Genomic DNA, 12,636 nt, shown 5'->3' on the forward strand with positions numbered 1-12,636 from the left:
CGTATCTAAAGTTAGGATTAGGCTCTTATTGAGAAATTAAATCTCTAATGATAACAGGGCCTTGGCCAACACACAGACCAACAAGAATAGAGACGGTTTGGCAAAAGAGAATATGGAAACTAAAGTTAATTTGAGTGAAAGCTCAGACACCTTAAATCCTGAATTAACTGAATTAACCCAGACGCGAAAGGTAGCAGTCTAATTCCACCCCCCTCCTTCCCTACTCCATCTATCTATCTACGTCACCCATCAGAATGACAACAGTCCATCCCTAACACATCACTTCATACTCTCTCTACTGCTGACACAGGTAAGTCCTGTCTCTTTGCTCTGCCTCCCTCTCTGTTCTTTCTCCCTGGTAGTGAAGGCTTTTGTTGATGTATGGTTCCTAGTGGTACACTGGGTAACACTTCAGTCATTGTAGAGATCTGATTGTGCTGTGCTTGTTGGACAATATCTATTTGTAACTATTTCAGGAATCTTTTGAACGGGACAGCTGAGTCAACGTAAGGAAAGGGAGATCCACAGTAACAGAGGATTTTACCCAAACAAAAGACGGATCGGTGACTCAAAAAGGCACTACTTCAGAGAGCCTTCGACCATAACCTAGAGATCCCAGTACAGGCTAATACGATGGGGAACGCCAAGAGCAGTGCTATTTCCAAGGAGATCCTGGAGGACCTGAAGCTCAACACCAAGTTCACGGAGAACGAGTTGTGCCAGTGGTACGAGAACTTCCAGAAGCAGTGTCCCACCGGACGCATCTCGCCAGAGGAGTTCGAGACGATCTACGCGCGCTTCTTCCCCGATAGCGAAGCCAAGACCTACGCTCAGCATGTGTTCCGTTCATTCGACACCAACGAGGACGGCACTCTGGACTTCAAGGAATACATCATTGCACTGCACATGACCTCCAGTGGGAAGACGACGAGGAAGCTGGAGTGGGCCTTCTCACTGTTCGACGTGGACAAGAACGGATACATCACCAAGACAGAAGTGGAAGTCATCTGCCAGGTGAGAGATCAAGGAAGGATTAGAACCTTGAACTATTAAGGGGCAAGAGAAGATATCCAAACCTGAACCACTGGGTAGGAGAACCTTCTTACAACAATCAATGACGGTGATGATCATTTTGAAGATGGGACAAGGGGAAATTTGTGGACATAGGCATACAAAGGAGTAGATGTTTCTACCATTTACAGTATGTGGCTTGGGAAAAGTTTACAGTATGTGGCTTGGGAAAAGTTTACAGTATGTGGCTTGGGAAAAGTTTACAGTATGTGGCTTGGGAAAAGTGGGTCACCTCCAAATTGACAAAAAAATTATAATAATAGCCATAACATTTTTTTAGGCTTTTTTAGGAGAACAAATCATGGAGTTCTGGGAATATGGCTTTTCTTAAATGTAGGTCCTGTCTATATGTTGTATATCATCAGAAGTCAGTCAATGGTCAAAAGTGACCTTCTTTTCCTCGGTCTGTAGGTCCCATTGGAGGCTGCTGAGGGGAGGACGGCTCATAATAATCAAATCAAACTTTAATTGTCACATTCACCCAAATACAACTTACCGTGAAATGCTTACTTATAAGCCCTTAACCAACAATGCAGTTCAAGAAAGAGTTAAGACAATTTTTACCAAATATACTAAAGTAAAAAATAATAAAAAGTAACACAATAAAATAACAATAACAAGGCTATATACAGGGGGTACCGGTACTGAGTCAATGTGCAGGGTACAGGTTAGTCGAGGTGATTTGTACATGTAGATAGGAGTGGCTGGAAAGGAGTTAATGGAATGGCACCATCAACATGGAAACCATCATGTGTTTAATGTATTTGATACCATTCCATCTAGTCCGCTCCAGACATTACCACGAGCCCGTTCTCCCCAATTAAGGTGCAACCAACCTCCTGCGGTAGGTTCCAGTCCTAATCATCAATTAGCTAATGTAGAGCTCTTGCCCATTTCAGCCACCCAATCCTTCCTGATAATCCACAAGATTAATGATTTAGCATCCAGAAAATGTAGGCTACTGTACTTACTGTGGTCCCCATGCTTCTGTGCTTATTCAGGGCCTAAAGTATGTAGTCTGTAGATAATCAACTAACAAAGTAATACACATAACCAATTATGGCTGCGTTTAGATAAGCAGTCCAATTCTGATATTTTTTCCACTAATTGGTATTTTGACCAATCAGATCAGCTCTGAAAAAGAGCCGATGTGAAAAGATCTGATGTGATTGGTCAAAAGACCAATTGGTGTAAAAAAGGTTATAATTGGGCTGCCTGTGTGAACACAGCCCATGTTGTCTAGAACAGGGTTTCTCAATTTAACAGTTGATTTTCTTGTTTACCAATTACTCCCATTAACAAAGATTAGTTGAATTGGCAGACCACCATTTGTCTTAATATAGTAGTTCTAAAATAGTTCACTCTCAACGTCATTTATCTCATTGGTTCTAAGGGGATACATTAATTAGTATCTTAGGCAGCGTTTACATAGGCAGCCTAATTCTGATCTTTTTCACACTAATTTGTATTTTAATCAAACGCGTCAGATCTTTTCACAGCAGATCTTTTTCAGAGTTGATACTGAAAAAAAGATCAGAATTGGGTTGCCTGTGTAAACGCAGCCTAAGTGATGCCGAGCTGGAGTGAAATCCAGCATACCTAGTGGGTGCTTTGGCCCAGGATCAATGTTGAGCAACACTGGCCAAGACCAAGTGTCATTTCTATCAGCCTTTTTCTATCCCAGCTGCAACCTTTAGGGCAGAGTCAACCAACGTAACACATGGAGACTATAGTTTTTAGAGGTGTCTGGTTGAGGTTGATATTGTGATGGCATCTCTTTCGGTGTTTATACACATATTAGCTCAGAAATGTGAACATGGGTGTTGTGGAGGAAAATAGGTGGTTAAATAGCCGGTCGCTGTGAAAAAGTAACACCTCTATACTTTCAATGCATTTCTCCCCAAACGGTGGACAAACTGTTGTGCAAAAAAAACGTGTTTACTTGCGTTTACATCCCACTACACTACTGTAGATAGATAAGTAGACGTGTAGGAGTGGCTGTGAGAACTGTGCAGGACGTTTCTTAGTTAACAATAATCTTAATCATCAAATCTGTCCAGGCTGTGGGTTTAGTCTGAGAGACAGGGACCGGGCAGGCCAGGCTGTGGATTTAGACTGAGAGACAGGGACCGGGGAGGCCAGGCTGTGGATTTAGACTGAGAGACAGGGACCGGGGAGGCCAGGCTGTGGGTTTAGACTGAGAGACAGGGACCGGGCAGGCCGGGCTGTGGGTTTAGACTGAGAGACAGGGACCGGGCAGGCCAGGCTGTGGGTTTAGTCTGAGAGACAGGGACCGGGCAGGCCAGGCTGTGGGTTTAGTCTGAGAGACAGGGACCGGGCAGGCCAGGCTGTGGGTTCAGTCTGAGAGACAGGGACCGGGCAGGCCAGGCTGTGGGTTCAGTCTGAGAGACAGGGACCGGGCAGGCCAGGGTGTGGGTTCAGTCTGAGAGACAGGGACCGGGCAGGCCAGGCTGTGGGTTCAGTCTGAGAGACAGGGACCGGGCAGGCCAGGCTGTGGGTTCAGTCTGAGAGACAGGGACCGGGCAGGCCAGGCTGTGGGTTCAGTCTGAGAGACAGGGACCGGGCAGGCCAGGCTGTGGGTTTACACTGAGAGACAGGGACCGGGCAGGCCAGGCTCATGGGCAAATTGGGAGGGATGGGGAGGTAAATATTGTCCAGTACCTTTGCCCTGAGATGAGCCTGTCTCTGTCTGTCTTTCTGTCTGTCCCTGGCAGATTGCCAGTGGGCATGTATAGCACCACCTCTCCCCAGTGTTACTGTACCGTACTGGCACCAAAATGTGTTTATTCCCCGTCAAGATTATAGTTGTCAGGGCAATGGGGAACTGGCTGTACTATATAGGTTGTAGTGAATAGCCTGCCAAGCCAACCCCCCTATGGTAAAAGTTGGCTTTAGGCACAGATCTAGGATCATTTCACCCAATCCCAATCTAGGATTAGGCCTAGGGGGTAAAACACTAAATTAACCTTAGGAAATACTCAGCCTAAACCAAACAGGGAGGGAGGGAGGGAGGGAGGGGGGAAAAGGAGGAGGACATCTTGGTGTTTGGCCTATGGCCTGGGTCTTGGCGATAATCCACGTTAATCTGGATGTTTTAAGTGTGAGAGATGAGTGGTTCCTGTCTCTATGTGGGTCACAGCTTTAAGGCCTGACTCTAAAATTACACCCAGATGGCCCCTGATTGACTATTGACTTTAATGTGGATCATTTACATCGTAGGTCTAGAATCTGTTATTACAGTGGATTTATTAGATTTTGATTGTCATTGCATAATCACCTAATTTTGAAATAGCACTTGATTGGCCAAATAGCCCATGATATGTGTGTAATACATACTGCAGGTCATGCCTTTATGCAGGTGTCATCACCTGCCCTACAAACCAAAAGAGCAGTAACTGCATGCTTTATCACCTGCACAAATATCCTGCCTCCACTGTGTTGTGTTTTGGAGAAAATGGGGGGGTCATATTTGCAGTAATTGGAAAAAGTTACTGTGAAACCAAGGACAGAAAGCAGTAACAACAATCACTCAAGTCAGTTACTGCCTTTTACCTTGGCTTCACTGAGCTATGGGCTGCGGTTACTACTACAGTATATGACACATACAAATACACTACATCGCCAAAGTATGTGGACATACGTCGAACATCTCATTCCAAGATCATGGAGTTGGACCCCTCTTTGCTGCTATACCAGCCTCCACTCTTATGGGAAGGCTTTCAACGAGATGTTGGAACATTGCTGCTGGGACTTGCTTTCATTCAGCCACAAGAGCATTTGTGAGGTCGGGCACTGATGTTGGTGTTCGATGGGGTTGAGGTCAGGGCTCTGTGCAGGCCAGTCAATTTCTTCCACACCTATCTTGACATTTCTGGATGGACCTCGGTTTGTGCACGGGGCATTGTTGTGCTGAAACAGGAAAAGGCCTTCCCCAAACTGTTGCCACAAAGTTGGAAGCACAGAATCATATAGAATTTATTAAGATTTCCCTTCACTGGAACTAAGGGGCCTAGCCCGAACCACGAAACAGCCCCAGACCTTTAGTCCTCCTCCACCAAACTTTACAGTTGGCACTATGCATTCGAGCAGGTAGTGTTCTCCTAGCATCCACTGAACCCAGATTTCTCCATCAGACTGCCAGATGGTGAAGCGTGGTTCATCACTCCAGAGAACGCGTTTCCACCTCTCCAGAGTCCAATGGTGGCGAGCTTTACACCACTCCAGCTGATGCTTGGCATTGCGCATGGTGATCTTAGGCTTGTGTGCGGCTGCACGACCATGGAAACCCATTTCATGAAGCTTCCGACAAACGTTGCTTCCAGATCCAGTTTTGAACTGGGTAGTGAGTGTTGCAACTGAGGGCAGACCATTTTTTACGCCCTATGTGCTTTAGCACTAGCCGGTCCCGTTCTGTGAGCTTGTGTGGTCTACCACTTTGTGGCTGAACACCTTGTTGCTCCTAGACGTTTCCACCTCACAATAACACCAGTTACAGTTGACTGGGGCAGCTCTATAGGCTAGAAATGTTATGAACTGACTTGTTGGAAAGGTGGCATCCTATGACGGTGCCACGGTGAAAGTTATTGAGCTCTTCAGTTGGGCCATTCTATTGCCAATGTTTGTATATAGAGATTGCATGGCTCTGGCTCGATTTTATACACCTGTCAGCAACGGGTGTCGCTGAAATAGTCGTGTTGTGTAGTGTAAATCTATGAACACAAGTTTGTGTAAAAAATCAATTGTCGTGGGAAACTATTCCAGTGGGTGTACCAAGCAAGAAGGCTGAACCCTGTCTAGGGCCAAATGTCATGTCAGAGGTCATGGTCAATATGATATAACAAATAACCTCAGTAAGACAACACATAACCAAAACTCCAATTATCTGCCTACAATTCACTTGGCTGGACAATTTTTAAAACTTTGAAGTCATTTTTCTCAGTTTCACTCTATAAGCAGTTACTGTTCTTGTGCTTGGTAGGGCAGAACACATATCTGACTCAGGGAGCTGCATATGATGTGTCCCAGGAAGTTTTCTAAACATCCATTCAATTAAAGTAGGTCAAATCTTTAAATAATGTGGCAAATTGATGTAGTTCCAAAGATAATGTAAGTGAAAGTGAATATTAGAAAAGACAAGACAAGCTAACTGGTAAACAATGACACACAGGAGTGGTCAAATGGGTTCCTCTAGTGGTCAAATGGGTTCCTCTAGTGGTCAAATGGGTTCCTCTAGTGGTCAAATGGGTTCCTCTAGTGGTCAGATGGGTTCCTCTAGTGGTCAAATGGGTTCCTCTAGTGGTCAAATGGGTTCCTCTAGTGGTCAGATGGGTTCCTCTAGTGGTCAAATGGGTTCCTCTAGTGGTCAAATGGGTTCCTCTAGTGGTCAAATGGGTTCCTCTAGTGGTCAGATGGGTTCCTCTAGTAGTCAGATGGGTTACTCTAGTGGTCAAATGGGTTCCTCTAGTGGTCAGATGGGTTCCTCTAGCGGTCAAATGGGTTCCTCTAGCGGTCAAATGGTTTCCTCTAGCGGTCAAATGGGTTCCTCTAGTGGTCAAATGGGTTCCTCTAGTGGTCAGATGGGTTCCTCTAGTAATCTGATGTGTTCCTCTAGCGGTCAAATGGGTTCCTCTAGTGGTCAGATGGGTTCCTCTAGTGGTCAAATGGGTTCCTCTAGTGGTCAGATGGGTTCCTCTAGTGGTCAAATGGGTTCCTCTAGTGGTCAGATGGGTTCCTCTAGTAATCTGATGTGTTCCTCTAGTGGTCAAATGGGTTCCTCTAGTGGTCAGATGGGTTCCTCTAGTAATCTGATGTGTTCCTCTAGTGGTCAAATGGGTTCCTCTAGTGGTCAGATGGGTTCCTCTAGTGGTCAGATGGGTTCCTCTAGTGGTCAGATGGGTTACTCTAGTGGTCAGATGGGTTCCTCTAGTAATCTGATGTGTTCCTCTAGTGGTCAGATGGGTTACTCTAGTGATCAGATGGGTTCCTCTAGTAATCTGATGTGTTCCTCTAGTGGTCAGATGGGTTCCTCTAGTGGTCAGATGGGTTCCTCTAGTGGTCAAATGGGTTCCTCTAGTGGTCAGATGGGTTACTCTAGTGGTCAAATGGGTTCCTCTAGTGGTCAGATGGGTTACTCTAGTGGTCAGATGGGTTACTCTAGTGGTCAGATGGGTTACTCTAGTGGTCAGATGGGTTCCTCTAGTAATCTGATGTGTTCCTCTAGTGGTCAGATGGGTTCCTCTAATCTGTGGTTCAGTGGTCAGATGGGTTACTCTAGTGGTCAAATGGGTTCCTCTAGTGGTCAGATGGGTTACTCTAGTGGTCAAATGGGTTCCTCTAGTGGTAAGATGGGTTCCTCTAGTGGTCAGATGGGTTCCTCTAGTGGTCAAATGGGTTCCTCTAGTGGTCAGATGGGTTCCTCTAGTGGTCAAATGGGTTCCTCTAGTGGTCAAATGGGTTCCTCTAGTGGTCAGATGGGTTACTCTAGTGGTCAAATGGGTTCCTCTAGTGGTCAAAATGGGTTCCTCTAGTGGTCAAATGGGTTCCTCTAGTGGTCAAATGGGTTCCTCTAGTGGTAAGATGGGTTCCTCTAGTGGTCAGATGGGTTCCTCTAGTGGTCAAAATGGGTTCCTCTAGTGGTCAAATGGGTTCCTCTAGCGGTCAAATGGGTTCCTCTAGTGGTAAGATGGGTTCCTCTAGTGGTCAGATGGGTTCCTCTAGTGGTCAAATGGGTTCCTCTAGTGGTCAGATGGGTTCCTCTAGTGGTCAGATGGGTTCCTCTAGTGGTCAAATGGGTTCCTCTAGTGGTCAGATGGGTTCCTCTAGTGGTCAAATGGGTTCCTCTAGTGGTCAAATGGGTTCCTCTAGTCGTCAGATGGGTTACTCTAGTGGTCAAATGGGTTCCTCTAGTGGTCAAAATGGGTTCCTCTAGTGGTCAAATGGGTTCCTCTAGTGGTCAAATGGGTTCCTCTAGTGGTAAGATGGGTTCCTCTAGTGGTCAGATGGGTTCCTCTAGTGGTCAAAATGGGTTCCTCTAGTGGTCAAATGGGTTCCTCTAGCGGTCAAATGGGTTCCTCTAGTGGTAAGATGGGTTCCTCTAGTGGTCAGATGGGTTCCTCTAGTGGTCAAATGGGTTCCTCTAGTGGTCAGATGGGTTCCTCTAGTGGTCAGATGGGTTCCTCTAGTGGTCAGATGGGTTCCCTTCAGACAAGCTGTAAAAAACATGTATTGGGCATTGCAAGGCACCAACCAATGTTGGCACACAGACCCATGTTAAGGCTATGATGAGAGGCTGCAGGCACCAACTAAATGATACTGTAACTACATGTAAACGCTTGTCAGCAGATCATATGTCATATACAGTATTCTGAACTTGTAGATACAGTACCAGTCAAAAGTTGGGACACATATGCCAAGAGTGTGCAAAGCTGTCATCAAGGCGAAGGGTGGCTACTTTGAAGAATCTAACATATAAAATATATCTCGATTTGTTTAATAAACACTTTTTTGGTTACTACATAATTCCGTATGTGTTATTTCATAGTTTTGATGTCTTCACTATTATTCTACAATGTAGAAAATAGTACAAATAAAGAAAAACCCTGGAATGAGCAGATGTGTCCAAACATTTGATTAGTACTGTATATATATATAATGTAAAATAAGTCTATGCAATCTTACTTGATCTGTTCCCCTACCACCCTCTCTCTCTCTCTCTCTCTCTCTCTCTCAACCCCTACCCCCCTTCTTCTCTCTCTCTCCCCCTACCCCCTATTTCCTCTCTCTCTCACTCACTCACTCACTCTCAGGCCATCTTTAAGCTAATCCCCAAGGAAGATCTGCCCAAGTTACCGGCCGACGAGAATACACCAGAGAAGAGAGCCAACAAACTGTGGGGATACTTTGAGAAACCAGACAACGGTAAGAGACAAACACACAGACATGCATGCACGCACACCCAAACACATTCACGCACAAACACACGCACAAACGCACGCACAAACACATTCACGCACAAACACATGCACAAATGCACGCACAAACACATACACACACAGTAGGTTGTTGTGACTTGCGTTGTTGTGGTAATGAGAGGAAAGGTTTTATGTCATTATGTTCTTTGCTCAGCAGCTGTAGGACGTCCGTCCAGCTTACATAGATTACATTGGCACACACAGCAGTCACCTGGGGATTCACTCCCTACCAAAACATGTCTTTTTCCACAGAACATTTTTCATCTCATTGAACCAAATGCAAAGACACACAGTATGTAATGTTGAAGAACTACTGACAGATGGTATATGCAGTACACATACAGTATGTACTGTTGAAGTACTACTGACAGATGGTATATGCAGTACACATACAGTATGTACTGTTGAAGAACTACTGACAGATGGTATATACAGTACACATACAGTATGTACTGTTGAAGAACTACTGACAGATGGTATATACAGTACACATACAGTATGTACTGTTGAAGAACTACTGACAGATGGTATATACAGTACACATACAGTATGTACTGTTGAAGAACTACTGACAGAGATGGTACACATACAGAGAGAAATTGTACTGTTGAAGAACTACTGACAGATGGTATATACAGTACACATACAGTATGTACTGTTGAAGAACTACTGACAGATGGTATATGCAGTACACATACAGTATGTACTGTTGAAGAACTACTGACAGATGGTATATACAGTACACATACAGTATGTACTGTTGAAGAACTACTGACAGATGGTATATATAGTACACATACAGTATGTACTGTTGAAGAACTACTGACAGATGGTATATATAGTACACATACAGTATGTACTGTTGTACAGATGTTGAAGAACAGTATGTACTGTTGAAGAACTACTGACAGATGGTATATACAGTACACATACAGTATGTACTGTTGAAGAACTACTGACAGATGGTATATGCAGTACACATACAGAGAGAAATTGTACTGTTGAAGAACTACTGACAGATGGTATATACAGTACACATACAGTATGTACTGTTGAAGAACTACTGACAGATTGCATATGCAGTACACATACAGTATGTACTGTTGAAGAACTACTGACAGATGGTATATACAGTACACATACAGTATGTACTGTTGAAGAACTACTGACAGATGGTATATATAGTACACATACAGTATGTACTGTTGAAGAACTACTGACAGATGGTATATATAGTACACATACAGTATGTAATGTTGAAGAACTACTGACAGATGGTATATATAGTACACATACAGTATGTACTGTTGAAGAACTACTGACAGATGGTATATATAGTACACATACAGTATGTACTGTTGAAGAACTACTGACAGATGGTATATATAGTACACATACAGTATGTAATGTTGAAGAACTACTGACAGATGGTATATACAGTATACATACAGTATGTACTGTTGAAGAACTACTGACAGATGGTATATACAGTACACATACAGTATGTAATGTTGAAGAACTACTGACAGATGGTATATACAGTACACATACAGTATGTACTGTTGAAGAACTACTGACAGATGGTATATATAGTACACATACAGTATGTACTGTTGAAGAACTACTGACAGATGGTATATATAGTACACATACAGTATGTACTGTTGAAGAACTACTGACAGATGGTATATGCAGTACACATACAGTATGGAGTCAAACACTAATCATTTTACAATTTCTCTCTGTCGCTCTCTCTCTCTCAGACCGGTTGGCAGAGGGAGAGTTCATCAAGGGGGTGACCGAGAACGAAAACGCCATGCGTCTCATCCACTACGAACCCATCAATGACTAAGTCATCCCTTCTTCCCCTCTTTCTCCTTCACACACTATTTCTTCCTCTCCTCCTCTTTGTCATTGTATTCTAATGTTCTGTCTTTCTCTTCTGTGTAAATACTATTGTATGGCGGTGTCTTAATTGTCTTCACTGTACCTTCTGAGAAAGTAGGGGTTTATGTTGGTTAAAGTATAAAGTATGAGTATGTCTGTTAAAGTAAAAGTATGTTAAAGTATGTCTGTCTGTGCATGTATGCCTATTGGATTGAGGCTGTTTTATGAAGGTAGGTGTGATAAATATGAAGGTAGATGGCCACTATTGTAATTAGTGTTTGATGCAATACAAACACGACAGAAACATTGAGGCACAAGTATATTTATTTGTTTGTATATTGATACAACATCCCTGCTAAATGCTGTTTTCCTATCCGATTGAAGATACAATAGCTTTTTGGTACTGTGAGATGATTGTGAAAAAGTAATGGTGGTCTAGTGTTTTGCAGTGTCCTGAATACTCATGGACTGGATCATTTGGTAACCATTGCTCAGTCTATACATTTCATTATTCTAAGAAGTTCTAAATGGTGTTGCTGTAGAAGGAAATTTGAAGTGTGTAAATGTGATAAATGATAACAGTTCGGACACAGGTATTTGGGAAAAGAAAAGATTGAAAATCTGTAGAATAACAAACCTTTTTCTCCATTAGGAATTTGCATGGTTGTGATGGTGGCTTTTAGATTTTTATCCTGCAATTATCTTATTGTTTTAATCAAAGAGTTATACGCTGCATATGGTGGATTAAAGCTTTTCTCATAAATTCTATGTATTGCAAATCATTTTGTGTGTGTGTGTGTCCTTGATGTCCCACAAATTAGTCCGTGACCTAAAAATAGTCGGTTTTCAGTAAGAATAGTAAGGTTTCTATATGGTTCCTATTGTCCAAACAGTGACTTCATGTATTCAAATATGTGATTCACAAACAAAGGACAAGGGTTTTACGTTTTTGATCATATTTACACATAGATTTTCTGACGACATGAAAATATGTGTGTGTATTATAATGTATTATGCGTGCACAGTTGTGTCCGTGTCCTGTATTTATTTCCAAGGCCGTTTCTTGTCCCTCACATCCTCCTCCCTCCTTACTCCTCCCTTCCCTCCTCAGTCGTTCCCTCCTCTCTGTCCAACTCGGGATTACTGTCATAATCTGCTGTCCAACATCGGAAAGCAGAGAGAAGCAAATTCTCTGTAATCTTTCCGTCTCTATCTCTCGTTCCATCTCTCTCTTATTTGTCTCCGTCTAGCTGCAGGGAATTATTGTGTGATTGAATGTATGTTTGTTTATTCCATGTGTAACTCTGTGTTGTTGTTTGTGTCGCACTGCTTTCTTTATCTTGGCCAGGTGGCAGTTGTAAATAAGAACTTGTTCACAACTAACCTTCCTGGTTAAATAAAGGTGTTCTCAACTAACCTACCTGGTTAAATAAAGGTGTTCTCAACTAACCTTCCTGGTTAAATAAAGGTGTTCTCAACTAACCTACCTGGTTAAATAAAGGTGTTCTCAACTAACCTTCCTGGTTAAATAAAGGTGTTCTCAACTAACCTACCTGGTTAAATAAAGGTGTTCTCAACTAACCTACCTGGTTAAATAAAGGTGTTCTCAACTAACCTTCCTGGTTAAATAAAGGTGTTCTCAACTAACCTACCTGGTTAAATAAAGGTGTTCTCAACTAACCTTCCT

The 12,636-nt window shown here is 43.1% G+C and overlaps 1 protein-coding gene across 1 annotated transcript; it reads left to right on the plus strand.

Annotated features, from left to right (window-relative positions):
- Positions 1–235: 235 nt before the first annotated feature.
- LOC115111953 (recoverin-like) lies at positions 236–11,731 on the plus strand. Its single transcript, XM_029638519.1, has 4 exons — positions 236–310; positions 477–1,014; positions 8,898–9,009; positions 10,826–11,731. Exons 2-4 carry the CDS (start codon positions 634–636, stop codon positions 10,912–10,914), a joined length of 582 nt encoding a protein of 193 aa, XP_029494379.1. The 5' UTR covers positions 236–310; positions 477–633; the 3' UTR covers positions 10,915–11,731.
- The last annotated feature ends 905 nt before the right edge of the window (positions 11,732–12,636 follow it).

Source organism: Oncorhynchus nerka, linkage group LG14 (genome assembly GCF_034236695.1).
Source record: "Oncorhynchus nerka isolate Pitt River linkage group LG14, Oner_Uvic_2.0, whole genome shotgun sequence".
Classification (NCBI taxonomy): domain Eukaryota; kingdom Metazoa; phylum Chordata; class Actinopteri; order Salmoniformes; family Salmonidae; genus Oncorhynchus; species Oncorhynchus nerka.